Here is a 22,755-nt window from a genome sequence, read left to right on the forward strand (position 1 = left end):
TAGATTGACTTAATATGACAATATCGTAAAAACTTATTTCAGAATCTCTATTAAGCATATATTTTTCTTGTCGTTTCTTGGAGCAAGTTCAGTTTTGTAGTTACTAAATAGTAGCTACTGTAGTAAGTTGTCCGGGGATTTAGCACACTTAATACTCGTACAACTAATCTTGTATGTAGATACCCACATCCTAAATACGAGTACCTAGACATTCCGGTACGCTAACAAATAAAATTTCAAAACTTTTGCTTCAGTATATTTGCACCTAAAATATATCTTATAAAAACCGGATATGAAAGGTTTCGATAACACGATACGTGTATCACATTATCATTATATTGTAACAATTTCCTAGCTTAGTGTAAAATCATAATTAATTCTTTTTTTATTTATCAATATTAAATGACATTGGATTAGGGTACATACAACGAATAATCTTATGTACTGACATTTTTAAAAAACAAATAATAATTTTATATAAATATATATTTTATATATATTCTTTAAAGTGCAGGCCTTATCTTTATCTCGTCAGGTACTTTAATTCTACGCTGACGTTTATCATATATTTTCGAAATATCTATATTATAATAAAAATATTTCGGAACACAATTTTAGCTAAGAAAAACGGGTAAATAAAATATATTTTTTAAATCCACATTCTGTGAAAGAGTTCGTTTACTAACTGCACTATCTAATTTTCACATAGTGGATACCGAATTTATTCAAAACCAGGATGTGCAAAATTGAAAACCTCCAGTTATGAATCTGCAAATGAATATGTAGATAATAACGTCCGCGTATAAAGTTATTTGATGATATATTTTTTTATTTTATAAAAGCATTGGGCCAAATATACTGCCTTGTAAAACACCAAATTTTGTAGATAAATTACACTTCCATACTCACTTAAATTAATATGTTGTGTTTAGACTTTACAAGGTTAGTTCAAAAGCCTCTAAAACTCAGATTACACCTATCCCCCGATTTACACGGTAGATACGTTCCTGAGAAAAACGTGTAAATCGAAAAGCTTGCAGAAAATGCATAATTTTGCTATTTAACAGTTGTGATTTTTTTCAATATTTTTATTGTAGGTGATTTTTTTCAATATTTTTATTGTAATAGTTCTTATTGTAGCTTCGTTCATGTTATATGATTTTGCAACATCTACTACTCTATCTCCCTTTCGTAAGCGATACAAAATTTCGATTTTAGTTTCTAAAGAAATAACTTTTCTTTTAACTTCTTTCGACATTATAAGCCTATAATTTTTTTTTAATTTATGTTAATTTATAAAAATCTTAATTATGCACCCACTTGTAATTTACGAATATGAAAAATTAAATCTTTCTGACACTGTGAAACTTTCACTCTAATACAATTTTCCGTAGATAAAACTTTAATTTTATGCGAAGAAATACAGACACAGTGTGCATGTGCAGCAAGTCAGCACATAAGCTCGGGATTCCTCGTGAGATGTGTACACAGCGCACGTGTTCAAACACAGTAGCATTTAGTAGAGTGCGATAAAAACAAAAAAAAACTTATTTGGAAAACCGTGTAAAAGCGAAAACGTGTAAAACAAGTACCGTGTAAATCGGGGGATAGGTGTATTCAGTTTTGCGACAGAAATCATATCCAAATACTTATCAAGAACAAGAATTATTAAGGTTAAGCATTTTTCTTGAAGCTAAGAACTTTTATAACTTTAGCTTATCAAAATATATCAATGTCGTAATTATGGCAATATTCAAAAACAATATTAATTTTTTCTGATTTATTATTTAAAAAATATTCTATTAGCGAACCAGAACCATAATCATAGAATATGTTGCATATAAATTTACCACTAAAAACATTTTGACCTAGCTTTAATGGTATAATAATATATATATATATATATATATATATATATATATATAAAGTCGTTACTTTAATAAAATACAATATTACTAACTTAATAAATACCTTTTATTATCACAATTTAAAATACATTTTAATTAAATAGAATTACAAGATGGTTGGCGAAATTGTAGTGCAATTCCAATTCAGTATTTCAATGCTGTATCAACGTTGATATTCTTCAGATTTGTTCATTTGCACCTTTTCGATCAGTCCCTTGGTGCCTGAAAGTCTAACCATATCTCCTGTTTTGAAAATGTCTGTAGCATCCTCAGCCCCTACAATACAGGGTAAACCGTACTCACGAGCTATGACCGCACCTGTAAGATTTAAAACCAAAGGTTAAACAACAAACTTATCATTACTTATTTAGAAATAGAAATAAGAAGTTTTAGTATTAATTTATTTTTAGTTTTGATGATTTTAATTATAGTAGAATGAAAGTTTCTTTAATTACATGAACAAATTAAATTACTTATGATTTCTTCTATTTTAATCTATTAGTATTTTCATTTTAATCTGCGGCTCTTAAATAATTCTGCTATTATAACTTAAAACTAGTAAATTCTTCCTTATCGGTTCTCCCTGGATACTATCATGGTTAATTCCTGATGAATTCATCATGATGGGCAACTGGCCTATTTTCATTCTTATCGATCACCCTTCACTGGTGCTTCGCCAGCGTATCCCGTTAGCGTAGGCCATACCATTTATACCCATTGAAAAAAAACAAATTCTTCAATATTATTAATAACATTCAAAATAAATATATACCTATTTATAAGTCAATATGGATACGTACGTGTAATTGTTTATCTGTAACAATTTTCAATTTTTTTGCCGCATAATTACATTTTTGTTTTGCCATAGGTTGACTTGGAGAAAATGCTAAGTCCGTCCGTCTTTTGTACCAGACATTTTTTTGTAATATGGTCAATAAAGATTAAATAAATAAAAATCTACCTAACACCTTTTGAAGCATTATGACAGAATATAATATTATATTATGGTATAAAATATACTATGAGTATAATCACTGTTGATTGCAATATTCCAAACATTTGTTTAGAATCAATATTATATATATTTTGATATTAAAGTTCTAAAAATAATTGTTCTAAGAACCAACCGTGTGATATGAGACCACCGAGCTCTGTGACAATCCCTGTCAGGAGCGGAAAGTAGGGCGACCAGCCGATGTCGGTGGCATGCGTTATCAATACGTCACCTTGCTGCAGCTCATGGATCTGCAATAGGTACAAATTATTATACATAGTCACAGATTAAATGAAGAGCAATAAATGCTTGGTTTAAACAACTAAAATACATACATAATTTTTCAAACTACAATTTTTTTTAATAATTTTTTTTAATCTAAATAAAATCTAACCTCAGAAATATCTTTAACGACACAAGCCCTGGCTATAACCTCTCCCCCACAGACCGATGTGGCTTCCAACTTCACGTCTCCAGCCGTCACTACAGGAGAATTCACCGGTAGGGGATGTATCCATCCAGTGTTCATTTCCGCGTATTTAAGCTTACACCATTTTGAATAGTATTGTTGGCGCTGCATTGCTCTGTAATATGTTATTTACAAATTAAGATTCTCACTGATTCCAAATAAGAAAATCAGAAGGATAAAAAGAGAAGTTAAAATTACATTTAAAAGAAAATACTTATATGTATTTACTTACTTTCTCAATAATGCGGGGTCTCTATTAGTTATGTAGTCCCTCAACTCATTAGCTCGGAAAAAGAATATGAGATCATGGTGGGGTAAGTACCAATGGCGGACCAACTCCTTGCCGAGCTTGATAGCCGCTAACCGCAACTTGTGGACGCCCAAAATTAGATGCGCTTTGGTACTTTCTCTGTGACGTACTGTCCATCGACACAGTGGTAATATCCATGACAATACTTTCCTAAAATAGGAATAATATTAAATATAAGAAAGTATAATTTATAAAATATTTTATATTATGATGTAGATAAATAGAAATGTATAAATAACAACGCTACATGATGCGAATGTACATCAAACTTCGACGAATACAAAACTAACGACTATTATGAGCTCATGATATATAGATAGCGGGCACTGAGAAAGTAATCTCTATATTTTATAATTTTTTTTTTTTATATCACGAAAATGGTACATAAGCATACACTTAGTCTGATGATAAGCAGTAACTGTAGGCTATGGACGGCTGTGTCACTAAAGTTACCACGTGCGCGTTGCCGACTCTGAAGTTACCTTAATCCACCCTTTTTGAAGAACCCCATACTGTAATCTCTAGGGAAAACGCCGGCAGAGAGCTCATTCTTAGCTTAACCTGAGAAAACTCGTCTAAAAATGCACTGTACACGACCATAATAATAAGTAACATAATAAGTTGCTCAATAATACACGTAAGAGATAAGACCTCATCTCTTATTACCGCCTCTGACGCCTCTTATATGCAATCGTAGGCCACCCTATGCGACATATTCTAATAATGTCTATAGATTGTAAATGTCTATACCTTGTTTGCCAATCCTTGTATTTATTTTTATAAAAATGCGAAATTTAATATCTGAAATTACCTGGTACGGGGCTTCTTTGGAGTAGTTAGTGAAGCTATGATTTCAGAATCTGATTTCTTATCTTGGTTTTCTTTTTCGGTTACTTTTATATTTTGAAGAATTTTCATCAACTCTTCAGGAACCAAGGCCCATGGTTTAGTTATCATATCAAACTGTAATTACGTGTAAAGTTATTTTACTTATGTAAAAATTATATTCTTTAATTATGTAAAAATAATTATTACCATCACAAGGTTCCATTGCAATCACAACATCATTGTACAAATTTTTCAATACTTAAAGAAAATGCTTATTTATTTATTTTTAAGATATATATTAGCTGTACAAGACAATATATTCAATTCATTTACTACAAAAACGAGTATCTCTAACATTTTGACAAAATCTAGCGCAAGATGATTCGGCAGCTAAAATAAATATTAGTTATTAAAGCTAAAATGGTAGAAAGACGGACATATTCGCCAAGTCAGCAAAAGCAAAGAGTTACTAGAAGTCTTTTGGGACTACCTATATAATTTTGTGAAATTTTTAGGTGATGTTGTGTTTTATTTTGTATGTGTTTTTTTAACGTAACATTTACTACAAACTAAAATCTTTTTTATCGATGCTTTACTTTTCAAGACTAGAAATATGTTTATAGACTATCTATATTCAAGCGTGACACGACGATCGAAAGACCGATAAACAAAATTACGAGTACCATTTCAATACAATTACAGAACATTTAAAATAAATATATAATTTAAAGTAATATTTACCTCCATAATGGCTCTATGACCATGTTCTTTCAAGAACTCTAGCACCTCCGCGTGTATATCAGGTAAATTAGCTATCAACCAATCGAAAGCTTCTTTAGGGTCCTGTGCTTTGAATTGATCATATTTCCCCGAACCTCCCAGTTGACGTGCCAATTTCGCTAAACCTAAGGGTACTTCGGCAGATAGTACTTCTCCGGAATTAAGAAGTATGTTTATTTCGTTAAAATGTTCTGTTGTGAAATCTGTCAAAAAATCATTATGTATTAAATTAATTACAGATTTTTTTACATCAAAATAGTAACAAATTAAAATACCGCCACCGGATACAAATCTCATTATGGGTATAGAATCACGGAAATCGTTATAATGGTAGAATATACCAACGTTACTAAATAATTGAACCTTCCTGTAGATACTATTAAATGTGGATACCAGTACATTCTTTATTTTTTACACAACTTACGAGTAGAATGTCAAACAAGTCGATGGCTCACCTGATGGAAAGTGTTAACCACCGGCGGTGTTCCAATGCTTATAGGCATGAACAGAACTACGTATCAATGCTTTTTCAACATTAAATATGGCATGGAAATAAAATAAATAAGTATGTAGAATAAATTGAGATCATTACCTGCGGCACCTTCCAACAATATAGTCATTGCAATGTATTGACTAGAGGTACTAGCAGCAGTAGTGTAACTGTGATTCAATGATAAGCGATACATTGTATCCAATTCCTTTAGCAGAATCTTAAACGTTTCCAGGAGTTCATCGCTGTCCATTACTATATTCATTCTATTCGCTGTTTTAACACTATCGTCCATTTTCCATTTCGAATTAATGAGGTACTAAAATTTGCACAAATATATAGATCTTACCAGTCGGTTTTAAAGTATGAACAGATTGCCTTATTTTAATATTATAAACAGGAAAAAAAATTGTCTGTATGATTGTTTATTTGCATTTTTGTAATAGATAAACTCAAAAACTACTTAACTGATTTCAAAAATTGTTTCACCTATAAAAAGTTACGTTATCAACGAGCGACACATTATTTTTGAAAATTCTATATATCTATGCGTAATCGGATCATTAGTCATTATAGAAATTAATATTACCTTTAAAAGCATTCTAAATAGTCCAATTCTGTAGGTCCATTTAGGTGGTCGACGACGTAACGCTATATCGTACATGTTCTGGTCAGCAATCTTTTTTCCATGGAGAGCTATCTCAACCATACGTACGCCTGTGTTAATTACTTTAGGTACTCGGCGATAAGTTGTCTGTAAAATTTATAATAATCACTAAATATATGTAGTAATTCAAAGCCATTTCGGCTTTTAATAATTGTATTAGTAAATTTACTCTCCATAAAATTGTTAAAATATAGGAAAATTTTTAACACCCACGTTTCGATAAAACAAATGCCAAAATCGAAAGAATTTAAAAAAGGATCATAAAAGTGATGAACTTTAAAAAGAATCAAATGAACGTGATAATTTCACCAAAAAATTTTACTATAAAATGTAGTACAATTACAGTTTTTTTTATATAACATCATAAATAGGTGGTTTTTCAATCCAGTTTAATACTGCAGTTAAAAAATATCCAGAAAAATAGAAGTATTATACTTTTTTCTTTATGCCTTTGATACGCTAAAACTAGTATGTACTTATTTAGTCGATTTGAAGTATGGGATATGGCAGTGAATTTACAAGCTATAGAGGAAAAATACCTGAGTCCTCAGAAATGGCAACGCATGGGAGGTATCATGATACTCTGTTATGTCCATGGTACTACTCATATCAATGACGACGGTTACCACTTTCCATCAGATGAGCCGTCAGCCTGTTTGCCATTCTAAGTTGCATAAAAAAATATTTTAAACTTACACTGTATTCTGCTATTGCTACTCTGTTGTGAGTAATTAACAGGGTGTCCTCGTGTGGCTCCATATCTGTACTAATCATTTTATTCATGCCAGCAATCAGAGGTTTGATAACGAGGTCAGCGGTCAATGGAGTCACTGGTTTTGGGAATACCTGTATTTCAAACAATCGTATTTTGTTATCTTTATATGTTATCGTATTCTAAATTAAACTGATTTGTCATTATTATCAATAATCATCGCATTGTAGTCTCAAAAATTATTTATTTTTATTTAATTATAGTTTTAATAACACTGACACTTTTTGTTTTGATAATAAGGATTGAAAGAAACTTTGTGCTTTTAGACTTACAAATGTCTATGATCAAGTGCATGATTTATAATTAAACAGTAACTCACCTCACCAGTGTTAGCGAAGGTGGTAAGATCTTCGTCAGACATAATCGGCGTGTCCAGTTCGTGCAACAGTTCCTCCTCCGTCCAGCGCTCCAGGGACGTGATGGGTCGCGCTTGCAGTAGATACAAACCATTCTGTAAATAGTTAAAAAGTAGGAGTATTTTTTTAAAGGGTGATAATGAAATGGTAATCCTGTTTGCGCTACCGATATACGCTGGCGAAACACCAGTGAGTGATGATAGGTGAGGATGAAAGCAAGTCAGTAGGCTCATCGCGACGAATTCGAATAGAATAAACCAAGATGGTTTCCAAGGGGAACCGCGTGGAGGTCGACCTGATATATTGCTAGCAACGGACTTGTCAGATCCTCTTTACTAACAATCCCTTTCCCCCCAAAGCAGCAGCATTAAATGGAGACAAACTTTTATTCTTATAAGTATATACATATATATGAGTTCTAGATATTTGTTTCAATTTGTTTATAAAACGTTAACAAGAAAAATAATTTAATAATATCTATTTGTTATCTAGGTTTTGGTACATATAGTATATTCTGTAATTAAAGGATTAATGTGCAAATTGTTAATAATTTATCTACGATCACATTTAGTTCCTAGATATTGTTCTTACATCAGCAAATGCCCACTCGATATCCCTGCCAGCTCCCCAGAGTTCCTCTTGGGCCACTCCAACCTGGGCCAACTTCAACATTTCAGCTTCAGATATACACGCAACCCCACGTTCTGTTTCCGGTACATCCTCAGTGGTGACCCCATCACTGGCGGTCGTCACTCGCTGTGTCTTCGAGCCCAATTCGATTTTCATGATTTTAAGATCACCTCCTTGACCTCGTCTTATTATTATTGTATCTGGTTCGACTGATCCCGATACAACAGTCTGCAAATAAATTCGGTTATGAAATTCTATAGTGTTCTAGCAGCAGCAAGGTGACATTAATGAGGTTTATGGATGAGATATTATTACAAAGTAGACCGTGGGAGACTACAACTGGATTGCATACACATTAACATGTTTTACATCCATACCCCAATATTCTAGATGTTAAAAGTGCTGCAGATGCTTCTGCGACTGATAGCCAAGTACTCAGTAAAATCAAAGAATATCAAATAAAAACAGAAATTTACAGTGAAACATGATGATAATAATTAACAAAAGGATGTTATAAATACTAATTGTTACCTAATCCATAATTACTACATGAGTAGCAATAGCCTATGCGTACCTCACCGAGACCGTAGTTAGCGGTGATTAGGAGACGCGAGGCGTCGCCACGATCGGGATGGCGTGTAAACATGACGCCGGCAGCGCGCGCCACTACCAACGCCTGTACCACCACGCCGCCGCCACACACGCACTGCTGCCCGTTCTGCCTGTGGCCGCACAAGAGGTTCGTTAATTTCGCGCACTTGCATGCACGCCACCACGGGGCAGCACTCTACGTACCTGCGGTAGTAGGCACTGGTGAAGGCGAACATGGAGGCCCAGCACTGCTGCACCGCACGCACTACCTGCTCATCGCTCGTGCAACCTAGGATCGTTTCATTCTGGCCGGCCGCCGACAGCGTCTCGCTGTCTTCACCCACAGCTATTATAATAAATTCAAATTACTTAAAAATCGTTATTATAAGTCTAAATTAAAAACATTTCTTGGTCATTAATGCTGCTATACTCACCCGAAGATCTTACTGCAAATCGTTGCTCCAAATTTTGTTTCGTAGTTACATTTCTCAGCTCCTTTAGGTGATTGAGTATTTCATTTCTTACGTCTGGAGTTATTTCTGTATTAATAAATAATTCTACAGTCCTAAAATATAAAATCTCAATTAGTAACAGTCTAAAATCGTTAAGTAAGAAAAAAAAATCTTTTGAAGGTTACATTTATTATTAAAATATAAACTTCAGCAGATATTCTTTAATCATCATCTATTTGTAACGTTTGGGAGAAAATTAATAGAAACCAGAGACGTTATCTGTAGTAGAGTATGAATATATAAACAATAGTTAATTTTAAACAAGTTACAAAAACAAATATTTTACCTACCACTTACACAATCTGCACTAACTTTTTTTTTATAATCAGCAATTTCTATCGTTTATTATCGGTGTTTATATGATACATGTTTTAGGTGTCATGATTAGTACCAATCATTTATTATTTATTACTATTAAGGAAATTATTCATAAATTTTGTTTCGTTAATAACTAAAGAAATAACATACTTTGTGCATTTATCTTTAAAATTTGTCTCGTCGTAGTCTTCATTAGCGGCCTCGATCTCTCGAATAGCCGCCAGTAGTGTGGGATTAGCTTCGAGCTGTTTCTCCAAAGCTCGTACAGTTAAACAAAATCCTGGTGGCACTTTGTAGCCCTGAAAACCAAGTTTATTGTTCTGAAGATTTAGAACCATTAAAAAATATAAAAATAAAAGTGCACACATAAATATATGTCGGCAAGTTGAGTGCTCACATCTTTAATCAATCGTGAGAACGATCGGCTAATAATAAACATGGAGCCTACCATGAAATGAAATTCCGAAGTTTCGGACTCAATTTCGTGTTTTTTTTCTCACCTAAGACGGCCCAGTAAATGGAACTTAACATTTCGTTCGTCACAAATCCTACCATAAAAGTCCAAAGATATAATATTTTAATATTTTTAATGTTTTTGAACGGCTTACCGTATTATGTAATTTTAACATCATATTTGTGTTTCATTCGGCTCCGGAATTTCGAAAAACATTTCATGGTAGGCCCTCATGTCACGAAATAACAGCTATTAAAAGTTTCTATGTATAGACTTAAGTACGTAACGTCCTTGTGTGTATTTGGTTGATTGTTGTTATTGTTTCAACGAGTATTGTCGACTATTTATTATTGAACATGGATCTCTACCATATTAATTCTGAGAGAATCTGCGTCTATCAATTGCGTATAACATTTGAGATCGTCGCATATAAAATAATATAAATATTTATATTATATTATGTGAAATGTTAGGATACTACATAATAAATATTACACGAATAGTAAAATATTATGTTTTACTGGATTTGATATAATTTTACGGAAATCCATAGCACTGGTTAGTTAATTATAATTCGTTGCTGAATATAGAATATAATAATAGTCTGAGCGCCGAATGGTTAACATTAGGTTCCGAGTAGTGATTGCTAAATTACCTAATGCCTCGTTCAAAGGTGCATCACGTAAAACAATACGTATATAGACTCAATATCAGTCAGACACTGTAGACAATTCAATGACGAAGGTCATAGAACCATAATAGTAGTCAATCCTCAAATGTTGGTAATCGCATGCATACTAATAGCAGAGATTATATATTTTATATTGTCTCAACTAACGGTAGCGGAATTAAAAAAAAACATTCTAATCAACTAGGAAAGTGTTATTACTCAAAAACCTTCCAACTGAATAGTTTTGGTTCTTCGAAATATATACTCGATGTCTTTACCAGTTCAACTTGTTTTTTCTAAACTATGGTGCAAGCAGGTTGGATAATAATAGTCATCACTAGGTACTTATTTAATTCTACTACGAAACAACAAAGCGTGTGTAGCTGTATTTTTGTCTGAAAGTTAAGCATGTCAGGTCATAATAAGTATACGAGACTTAATACCTTATAGGATTTAACCTAGGATTTTTTTATATCACTGAGGTGGCAAACAAGCATACGGCCCACCTGATGGTAAGTGGTTACCGTAACCTATGAACACCTGCAATACCAGAGGCATCACGTGTGCGCTGCCGACCCCGAAGAAACCTCCTTACCCCCCTTTTGAAGAACCCCATGCTGTAGGCTCTTGGGAAAACCTCGGCAGGATAGAATAAATATATTTTGTTCCCTAATTGTCAAACTACTTAGAAAAACAGACTTTTTATATATGTTCTCTGATAAAATATCTCGTAGAACAGTGTATTCTGTTTTATACGCGTTACACACACCCACCTCAGCATCCTGCACGGAAGCGAGCAAAGCCAGCGAGGCGCCCTTGCCGCCGACGTAGTCGGGACAGGCGGCTGCACGCGCTTCGAACGGCAGACAGTAGCCCACCGAGCCCGCATCGCTCGCGCTGAGCCATCGGAGGACACGCGGCGGGGACACGCGCACTACTGGCTCCGATATAACTATAAAAAAAAACAAAACATTGATAACAGCCAACCGCGAAATTACTTAATAACAAAAAAATCAATGAGAGCAAAGCCGATGAACACATACTAGTTTTATAACATATGGAGAAATAAATCATCCGTGGATCTTCATAGAAGGATTTGCTTGTTTCAAAATATTTTTACCTGAAGTTTCATAGCCAAGTTCAAGTATGCCCGAGCCGGGCGACTCGTCGATATCGACCACCAAAGTACGATACTCTAACTCCTGCTGGTACGGGACTCCACTTAGCAGTTTACCGCCATCGGAGTTAATCCGTAGCACTATGCGAATTGTGTAGCTTTTAGTTGTAAGAATAAAAACGATCGGTTGTATAAATGAAATAAAAAAATATTTATTCATTTATCTGCCCATCTATAACAGCCCTATTACTAGCAATATACCCTTATCCATACGGTCCCCCTGGAAATCATCATGGTTAATTCTTGTGGAATTCGTCACGCCTGCTATCATTCTCGCCTATCTCCCTTACTGGTGTCCCGTCAATGTATACATTTAACACAGGCGGGGTTTCCATTCCATTCCCATGCGTTAGAAAAAACTACCATTAAAAAGTAGGTACAGAGTAATAAATACAAGAAACAAGAAAAATAAACAAAGTTCGCACTCAATTAATTATAATTGAATAACTGTTAATATTTTAAAGGAACTATTGAGTTCCTTTCAAATATTAACGTACCTAAATAAAATTCGTGGGCTATACCTACAATTAAACCTACTTAAAAAAATAGCGTTTAACTTACTGCTCACATTTATAGTGTAAACCTTCGGTATCCCGGCGATAGTTTCAGCGAAGTCTTTTAGTACAAAGTCTGTATTGATTATTGTCTCCACTTTGAAGTTTGGGAATCTGACGTGTCCTGATATGCATCTAAAAACATAAATTAACAAACTCTAACCACAGCATAGCAAGATGTAAATCAAACACCGCCTAATACGATATATTACAATCACAAAGTATCTACTATTACAAGGCAGCAAACAAGCTATCCCGATGTCTTAAGAGGCAACTAAACATCGAGGGACGGACAGCAACATCCCTCTTAAAACATCGCCAAAGCCTAATTACGGTTGCTAACCCTCTTGCTAAGCGTGCCAACTACTGGCAAGACCCCCCAAGGAAGAGCTTATATTTAACAGTTGATATGATGACGGAATAAACTATCACCACCAAAAAAAATATATTTTATACCAAATGTAAGTCTATACATACTGTGTCAAAATATTTCTATATGAAATTCCACGAAGGTGCACCAGAGTACCGTCCTTAGACGATGCCGTGACGGTGACGGATCGCCTCCGACCCTCGTATCCGTTGGGCGCCCAACTTCTCTCTCTGACTCCCCGCAGGCGGAGATACTCGTCCTTCTGCAGGATACCTTGCTGGTCAAAGGATTGGAAGCGGCCTTGTACAACACCACCTTGCATCCAACCGCCCTCCTCCCATTTCCCTCTAGATAATTTATAATTATTCATTAAATAATTAAAAATAAGAAACTCATTACAATTCATTTCTAATAATAATAATAAAAGTTAGAGAGAAATCTAACTTCTCTCCAATATCAAAGGAAGACTATTTTACCATAAGTTCGTTCAATATAAGTCGCTATTAGATTAAATGTACGAATTACAAAATCAAATCACTTTGAATAACAGTACAAATCATTAACATGTCACATTTTATATTTTCAATGACATTTTCACTTAAATATAAAAAATTAAAATAAATAAAAATGAATCTGTTAGAAACTAACAGTAAATAGTGCCATTCGTTGTCTCGCCACTGCTCCAAAGCTAATGCTTGTGCAGCGAGCTCTGTGCTCCAGTCCTCAGGATGTCGTACAACGTTTGTTCCAGATCTCCATCTAAACGAAACACGTTCTATCAAATACACTTATGAGTACATTGACATTTCGTAAATACACATCGGACGCGCGTGGTAAATTTAATTAAATCGCATTATGATTAATGTCTGCATCCTCGGGTACATCGCGATTGCAACACATTGATAACATTATACAGATATTTTTATCAATATATTAATAGATTGATTAAAAATATATTAATAACAACTCCGATATATTATGTACCAATAACAAAATTCGCTAATGAAAATCTACGAAACTTCATGACAAATACGAGTACTCGTATTAAGTATAATTTTTTTTAATTTATACTGTACTATATCCGACTTTTACTTGTATAACAATTTAGTACAGTCTACTAGCCTTTACCCGCGACTTTGACCACGTGACCGGTATATATTTTTTGACCGGAACAAAATACTTTTTATATACTTCTTTTTTATACTTTTTATATAGGCTATTGCTTATATCTTTCTGCATCCCATATAATTACGCGCGAGACGCTGTGACGCAAAAGTCCGTACACCCCCTGAAGAAAACTTTTGGATAAAGTCGATACAATTGTCGGAAACGGCAAAAAAGTATGTTCGTTAATTTTCCTTTATATATGTATATAAGTATATTATAAAATTAACAAAAATTTTAAAAATATCTGACATTATCCATGTTGAACCGCCAACTTTATAGTTAATCATTAGTGCAATCACTATAACAGACTACATACATAAAATTAAAGTTAACATGCTGTGTGATGCCGTCTTCGACTGAAGTCAAGAGTCCGTTGAATATAATCCTCAGCCGTGTCTCCGGCTCCAGGATCTGGATCTTCAGTCCACCAGCGCTCCAAGCGCCTTCAGTGTCCTCCCAGTGACATATTATACTGTCTGGATGTCCTAGAATAAGCAATAGTGACTTATCATCATAATATCAACAGTCATTTGTTCATTGCTGAACATAAGCCTCCACCATAAACTTCCATAAGGGACGATCCTAAGCCACCTGCATCCACTGTCTGCCTACATTTGAAGTCGTTACTCCATAGAGTGTTCATCCTGCATTGCATTTGCCCCTACAGGGTCGCCACTCAAAACCCTTTTTGTTCCCATCGGTTGTCGTTTCTTCGAGCTATGTGACCAGCCCATTGCCACTTTAGTTTGTTCATCGTGACTTATGCTAACTTATAGTGCGATATAATTTAGGAACTAAAGATTCGACCTAAAATCGATATTAGAATTATTGCATTGTATAATATAAAAAAAAATATATCAAATACCAAAGCGGGAACCTCTAACCTTTCTTTTTGAAGTTTCATACATTCAAGAATTAATTGTAAATGTAAATTATTACAGAAAGTAAAGATATTTCCTAGAACCAAATCTACTGAGGCCTTTTATGCGAAACAAGCAACAATACATTAATATTTCGTTTACATCAATTTAAAGTATATAAATTGAAAGCGTCAAGTACACTCGAAGGTCGACTAGTTGAAGATGATTACGAATCATATATGTATGTATTTTTAGCGGTAATACGTCATAGGTTGTGAACTATACAAATCAGTTCCCAAAAGCAAGCATTACAGAACTGGCAACTTTTCCTCCTCGTCAGATATTAAGTGTTATTTCGACAAATATAATAACCAATTAGAAATTGTGGACGAATACAATTAAACTCGAATTTTTAGTTACTTTTTAAAGACTTGTTCCAGCTAATAACACAGTACATGATAACAACAATTCCGCAACTGATAAAAATCAAATTATACTATAATACAAAAACATTTTCTGTATCTAATTATTGATAAAACGGCATACTTGGTAATCTATAACTGGATCCATCCGGTAACTTGACGTACACAGTTACTTCTGCAGTGGGTCGCCTGCCGCACAATTTACGTATTCCTAGCAGCACGGCGGCGCCATCCGTGCTGGTGGCGCGCACGTCGATAGAGTCCCATCCGTCGTGCAAGTCAGCGCGAGGCAACTCGCTTATAGGTACAGGCACGCACTGGGCCTTCCAATGACCCACTGCATAGTACCGTGATAACCACAACTTAAGAATGTAATTCCATCCTGAAAAACAAATTTTAAACTTTCGCGTTGTTTACAAATATTTTAAATACACTATCGGTATTAAAGCGATGAAAATTGTTTTGCCTTTTCTTGCTACCTGCTTTTTTATTGATGATGCGACGAAAAATGCAGTCTTGTTTTTAAATAAATTTTAAAAGTATTCCATACTAGCCATATACTGCGACTTCGATCACATGAATCAGTACCTACACAAAGTATTCCGTATAGTAAGTTAATCATAGATATCTCTCCTCGTGGTTTTGCTGCTAAATAGCTATACTTACATAATACTTTCATTCAGTACAAAGGATCATTTTAGAATTAAAAGGTGGCTGAATTAAGCCTATTTATATGGAACGAAAACCATCGGTTTCAATTTATATCGAATTTATAGGCAGAAGCAACACACTAACATCTTAGGGATGGGACTACACTACATTAAACATTACTAACTATCTCTTCCTCAGTAAAAAAATTATTACTAACCCTGAGCACATCCATTGTGCCCTCAAACAAAAAAAATATTGAAGAAAGAAATATTGATATGAAATTACAGAGAATAGAGTACAGGGACAATGCAGAGTGCATTCGGGAGAGAAAGGATTGTTAGTAATGGGGAATAGCGACCCCATTGCTAACTATATACCTCAAGACCTGCTTTTATCCACACCCTTACTGGTACCCTTCTAGTGTATACCAATAGTGCAGGCGGAGTTACAATTTCATTTTTATTTCGAAAAAATGCACACTAGTCCTTAGGAATAGGGACGCATAATACACATCATACAAAAATAAAAAATCAATGGGCATCGCAGTGATTCTGTGATGGCCATGATACTGTAGTTTAGGCAACGATTACCGCTTTCAAACAAGCGAGACATAAACCTAAAATAAAGTAAAAAAATCCCATTACTAGCAATTAATTGCATTACGTGCACTTAATATAAAATAAAATAAATAAAATAATATCCCTGGTATTGTAGGCGTTCATAGGCTGCGATAACCGCATACTATCAGGTGGGCCGTATGCTTGTTTGCCACCTCAGTGGTATAAAAAAGAAAAATATATACCGTATCAAGACGACACCCACGCAAAACCTTACTCACTACTGCCTTACCAGAGTATACCGATAGGACGAGCGGGGTTACTATTCCATTATCATCCAATAAAAAAATACTCGTACTAGATTTCCTATCCTTTTCATCGAACCCCAAGTATTTATTATGCCTAATATCTATTGTAATTCTTAAAATGATAATATCTATTAGAGTATTAGTACGTAGAACTAGATAATTATTAATAAGTTAGAGATTATTATTAAGTTACACACACCGTATTTTTTACTTACAAGATGTGCCCGCGACTTCGTCTGCGTGACCGATATACATTTACCGGGAGAAAAAGCAGCATTACCTTCTTCATCCCAATAACCTACAACGTGTATAAGCTATGCCAGAGATAACAAACAAACATGCTCACCTTAACATTTATTATATTATATTTTAATATAATAACTACCAGTTTAACTTATTAGTCTCGTGACCATTCCAGACCTGACTATAGGCATTCGCGAATGATCCCGAAACTAAAGAAAGCTCGACAGCTTTCTTGACCAATTTACACATAAATTAAACTGGTAGTAACATTAAAATATAATGTTTACTACGAAACTTTTTACAGTCAAAATTATAATATTGATGAGAATTTACGAATCAAAACAATTACTGACCTGGCTGCCTATAATTTTCTTTATTTTGTGATTTTCGTTTCTTAAAGAATATTAAGTACACAACGAATACTGATGTTGCTAATCCAATTTGTAAGAATATATCAAAAAGTTCCATTCTTAACAATACTATAATTAAAGTAAATTAAACACATAAATTTATATACTAATATTTATCAACAAATGCGACACTACGCGTCTATATCAGATTAAAAGTCGCGCGAAACTGTGTGCTTCATCTCTACACTCAAGGTAATAAACGCACATACATGGGCAATCAATGGTCGTGACAACATGATTTCGATTTGTATCATCCTTGATAATGAATTAAATCCACCAAGTTAGTTTACTTGGTATCGGATCCGCTTGTCTGCCAGTCTTTTATCATAATTGTTTTATTACCAAGAACGATATTAAAAACATTCTGATAGACATATACAGAAATAGATAATTGTACACCATATGTAAATATGTCAGGCAATAAAGATATTTTTAATCTCTTTGGTATCCCTTCCAAATACGAGGTTTGTCCGGAAAGTACGTATAAAAGTTTTTTAAAAATTTTATTTTACAATTATTCAGGTAAATCAATTTTATCCCCTTCAAAGTACTCCCCCTGTGACATAATGCACTTGTGCCAACGCCGTTTCCACTGTGAGAAGGCTCCTTGAAAGTCCTCTGGTTGTAGGTTTCTCAGCTGCCCCGTCGTAGCTTTTTTTATCTCATTTATGTCCCCCAAATGCCGCCCCCGAAGTACCAATTTGTTTTTTGGGGACAAGAAGAAGTCACACGGGGCCAAATCCGGCGAATAGGGGGGTGTTCGGTCATAATGGAATTTTTACTCAAAAACTCACGGACAACAAGAGAGGTGTGGGCAGGGGCATTGTCGTGGTGAAGAATCCAACGCCCCTCTCGCGCCAATTCTGGACGAACTCGTGCCACACGAGCTTTGAGGCGAATGAGCACATCGACGTAGAATTTTCCATCAACTGTCTGGCCTGGAGGGACGAATTCTTGATGGACAATCCCCCGAACATCGAAAAAAACAATCAACATTGTCTTGACATTTGAGCGGGATTTTCTTGATTTTTTTGTTCGTGGTTCCCCGGATGTCTTCCACTCTTTGCTTTGGGATTTTAATTCGACATCAAATTCGTAGAACCAAGACTCATCTCCAGTGATGACTCGGTATCAAAAAGTCACCATTCTCTTCGGCTTCCAACCAGTCCTCACAGCAAGCAACTCTTCGTGATTTTTGATCCGGGGACAAATCTTGGCGCAAATTTTTTTCATTTGAAGTTCGTTTCTTAGAATTTCGTGGACCACGGTTTTGCCCAAATTAAGCTCTTCAGCCACCTGTCTGACCGTTAAACGACGGTCCCCATTAACACAAGTTCGAATTCTTTCCACGTTTTCGTCGGAATGTGAAGTGGAAGGACGTCCTGAACGTGGGTCATCTTGAACGCTTTCTCGGCCCTCTCTGAATCTTTTTAGCCACTTGTGGACGGTTGGTTCCTTCACAGCATCATCCCCATAAACTGTTCTGAGATCGGCAAAAATTTCACGGCCATTCTTGCCGAGTTTCGAGAGAAACTTGATTACGACGCGCTGCTCTTCAACGGAAGCGGGCTCCATGCTGACGGGGTTTCGTTAAGAGGTAACTTCACAGATGGCGTGACAAGCCAGTTCGCACCGCACGGCGGTCAGACCAGAACTGAAGCATTGTTAGGGACATAAGGAAGGGGTCCTGCGCTTACCTGGCCTACCCACTCCTCTTTCTCGCATTCCAGAACACTTTTATACGAACTTTCCGGACAGACCTCGTATGTATATCGTCGCTTGGCCTTCTGAAACAGGAACTTCTTAAACTTTTGGACTAACTACACACTCTCGAGTATGCGAAATATAATACCTATAGTTTTTTTTTTATGGGTGATAATGGAATGGTAACCCCGCCTGCGCTATCGGTATACGCTGGTGGGGCACCAGTGAGGGATGATAGGTGACGATGAAAGCAAGTCAGTTAGCTCATCGTGACGAATTCCACTAGAATTAATTACGGAGGTTTCCAGGGGGAACCGCGTGAAGGTCGACCTGATAGGGTGTATTGCTAGCAATGGGTTCATTAGACCCCGTTACTAACAGTCTCTTGCCCCCCCCAATACCTATTGTTTAAGTGACTTTACTTGTTGTTCCTCCAATAGCCTAATAATAACTTGGTAACAAACACCTGGGAACACCAGTCTCCCTCGTTGCCAACTATACAATATTCTTCGATATTGCACTGAAGATTCAAATATTAATTATATACTTGTACTGGTATGCCGCGCCGGATTCGCACGTGTAAAAAGCGTATATGCTTACATTTGCATTGTATCAGCTTATTGCGTCGAGTATAAATTAAATCGGTATAATAAGATATCCTTAAAAGATAAACATATACCGTCGCAGATTTTTTTGTACATCTGTAAAAGAGAAACAACCCCACCATACTTTATTATAACTCAAAGCTCCCAAATGGCTTGATTTTTCCGGCATCTTAAACATTCTACTAATTTACATAAAACCTTAAAAAATTATATCCTTCCTGAAGAACCTTCCTCAGGAATCGTTCTATTGATAAATGAAAACTGCACGTAAATATGTTCAGTAGTTTTTGAGGCCATAACGAAAAACGTAACTTTTGCTATTATTTTCTGAACAGTACACAGGACAATCAACAGGAAATTCCCTCATTGGCCATTGACCTTGTAATCACATTAGATAAGTTTTATCATAAATACACAGGTATTTTAATCATGTTTAAAGTGAAGATTATTTGCAATTATTATTCATTAATCATATTAGATTAAACAAAAACAAAGTGCAATTAATAATGCGATAGGCAACCAAATGTATGCGCTATCTTAGGTTATTTTAAAGTCAGTTTTAGATAAGATGGGATTCCGTCCGTGAACACCATTTGTCCATATGTCCAAATATAACATCAAATGAAAATGCTTCATTTGCATATTCCAAAATATATTTTAATTTATTGAACCTCATACTTTTTAGCTTAATTTGATATTATTTATCAATATCCAATCAAATATATTGCCAAGTTTTTGAACGGGCTGAAATAATACCAATAAAAATAAAATATTAAATAATAGTTACAAGAAAAAATAATGAACCATCATTATGTACTAATCACGTATTTAATAACATTTAACAAGAATTATTTTGTTTAATTTCGCTACAAAATAAAAAAAAGAAAAACTAAATAACTCTAATTAAATAACCAGTGATGTGGACTTACGTAAGATAACATCTAGTTCAGTAAAATATTTAATAAATTATTTATTTAAACCTTAATGTTGTGTAAATGTACTTATATTTAGTCGACTTAAGACAGGGCGGTATTCTCTGTAATATTATTTATAAAAATACTTCCCAAACTTAGAGCGGATTCAATTCTCCTCGACTTCCCGAAAATGTGCAGAACCCTCGGTGTGCAAACGGTCTTACACTTAGCCGGTTATTTTCCACTAAAAGCGCCTTTATTAAATTCATAAAATCCGGATTTATCAAAATTATCAATATTGTAGTCTGCGTTAATGTCTGCATTATTGATTATTTATTTATCGAAAAATTCTATTTCACAGTTTCACTGATAAAACAGTTACCTACCTTACTCGAAATAATCCTTGCAAAATGTACTGTAATTATGTTTTCTACAATGGAATTTTTTTATTTATGTTATCATATTTGCGTCGTATTATATACATAAAATATAGTAGTTAATTATTAAAAAAAGAGTACGTCATTTATCAGTAGTTGCATATTCACAAAAAACTATAATATCAAAATAAAAAAAAAAAAAAACATTACAAGGCTGTGTTTCGGTTTAAAGGTTTAAATATGGCGTGAATTTACTGGGTACGGAGCAATAACACCTAAGTCCTCAGGAATGGTAACGCATGGGGATATCATGGGCGAAACAGTAACTGCTCATGTCTATAGGCGACGGTTACCACTTTCCATCAGGTAGGCCGTCAGCTTGTTTGCCATTCTAAGTTGTATAAAAAAAAGAGCCGAAAATGAATGACTAAAAAAATTTCTAACTCAAATGTTGCGTAATTTCTAACCTCCACGCAAATAAAAAACACTAGCGATCTTATTATTTCGATAAATACCTATCTGTATGTGCTCGCCGTTCTGTCTGTGTGTGCTCTGAAAACGCCGTGTCGCGTTTTCAGAGCACTACCTTAGTTGTTGTCTGAATATTTAACGTGATATGTTCATACCTAAATTATTGCCTAGTAAGAGCCACATATATATCTATAAGTTATAATATGTGCTTATTGATAAAAAACAATAAATAAATAAAATGTGATTATGAATAATAAATATATACAAACTTTTTTTTAAATGAGACAAACCAAAAATCATTTAAAGGGTATAAATAAACTGATTACCCATTAATAATCTTATTATCTATTTATTTAATTTTTTTTTGTGGGTGAAATGGTATGGTAACCCCGCCTGCGCTAACGGGATACGCTGGCGGAGCACCAGTGAAGGGTGATAGATGAGAATGAAAACAGGCTAGTTAGCCCATCATGATGAATTCATCAGGAATTAAACATGGTAGTTTCCAGGGAGAACCGCGAGGAGGTCGACCTGGTTGGGCATATTGCTAGCAATGGGATTCTCAGTCTCCATTACTAACAATCCCTTTCCCCCCAATAAAATATTATTATATATGTATAACACCTACTGATCACTTTGAAATCAATGTAAAGTCAAATAAATAGGGAACTTTCTTCCCTATTTATTTATTAGATTGTTAGTAATGGGGTCAAATATACCCTATCATATCGACCTCCACATGGTTTCCCCTGGAAACCATCATTTTTATTTCTAGTCGAATTCGTCAAGATGGGCTAACTGACCTGCTTTTATCCTCATCTGTCATCTCTTACTGGTGCCCCGCCAATGTATACCGAAAGCGCAGGCGGGGTTACCATTCCATTATCACCCATTAAAAAAAAGCCAAATATTTAAGTAGGCTACTACCTAAGGCTACTTACTACGTACGCCCGCCCGTACGGGGTGAATAGTTACGCTTATATTATCTGTAGTTACGCCTAATACATGGACCACCAATATCGCACAATATTTTAAATTTCAAACTGACAGCAAAACCTGATAGTTGATGAGAATCGCTCTATAAAGCTCACTTTGTAACTTTTGGTACGGAACCCTAATTAATAAAAAAAAAATATAAAAGGAATCGAAAAATAAAGAAGATCTGATGAAAGTACAGCAACACTCTAAAATGTGATTTTTTTAATAAATATACTATG

At 34.7% G+C, this 22,755-nt stretch overlaps 1 protein-coding gene across 2 annotated transcripts; it reads right to left on the reverse strand.

Annotated features, from left to right (window-relative positions):
• Positions 1-1,952: 1,952 nt before the first annotated feature.
• On the reverse strand, positions 1,953-17,661 carry LOC113518573 (uncharacterized phosphotransferase YvkC-like). 2 transcript variants are annotated; one of them, XM_052892835.1, is made up of 24 exons: positions 17,411-17,661; positions 17,014-17,112; positions 15,423-15,680; positions 14,333-14,501; positions 13,498-13,608; positions 12,957-13,196; positions 12,487-12,614; positions 11,869-12,030; positions 11,522-11,700; positions 9,775-9,923; positions 9,229-9,359; positions 8,999-9,140; positions 8,778-8,925; positions 8,165-8,431; positions 7,537-7,668; positions 7,142-7,291; positions 6,368-6,532; positions 5,881-6,097; positions 5,250-5,491; positions 4,492-4,643; positions 3,603-3,830; positions 3,296-3,485; positions 3,035-3,152; positions 1,953-2,225 (listed from the first exon to the last, which is right to left on the reverse strand). In XM_052892835.1, the coding sequence occupies exons 1-24, from the start codon at positions 17,523-17,525 to the stop codon at positions 2,071-2,073; spliced, it is 4,047 nt and encodes a 1,348-aa protein (XP_052748795.1). In that variant the 5' UTR covers positions 17,526-17,661; the 3' UTR covers positions 1,953-2,070. The 2 variants fall into 2 exon arrangements, with proteins under 2 accessions (XP_052748795.1, XP_026759359.2); XM_026903558.3 differs by lacking the exon at positions 17,014-17,112 and having other exon boundaries at positions 17,411-17,660.
• Between the last annotated feature and the right edge of the window lie 5,094 nt (positions 17,662-22,755).

The sequence above is a fragment of the Galleria mellonella genome, unplaced genomic scaffold, assembly GCF_026898425.1.
Source record: "Galleria mellonella isolate WM207_F2 unplaced genomic scaffold, CSIRO_AGI_GalMel_v1 utg171, whole genome shotgun sequence".
NCBI classification, from domain to species: domain Eukaryota; kingdom Metazoa; phylum Arthropoda; class Insecta; order Lepidoptera; family Pyralidae; genus Galleria; species Galleria mellonella.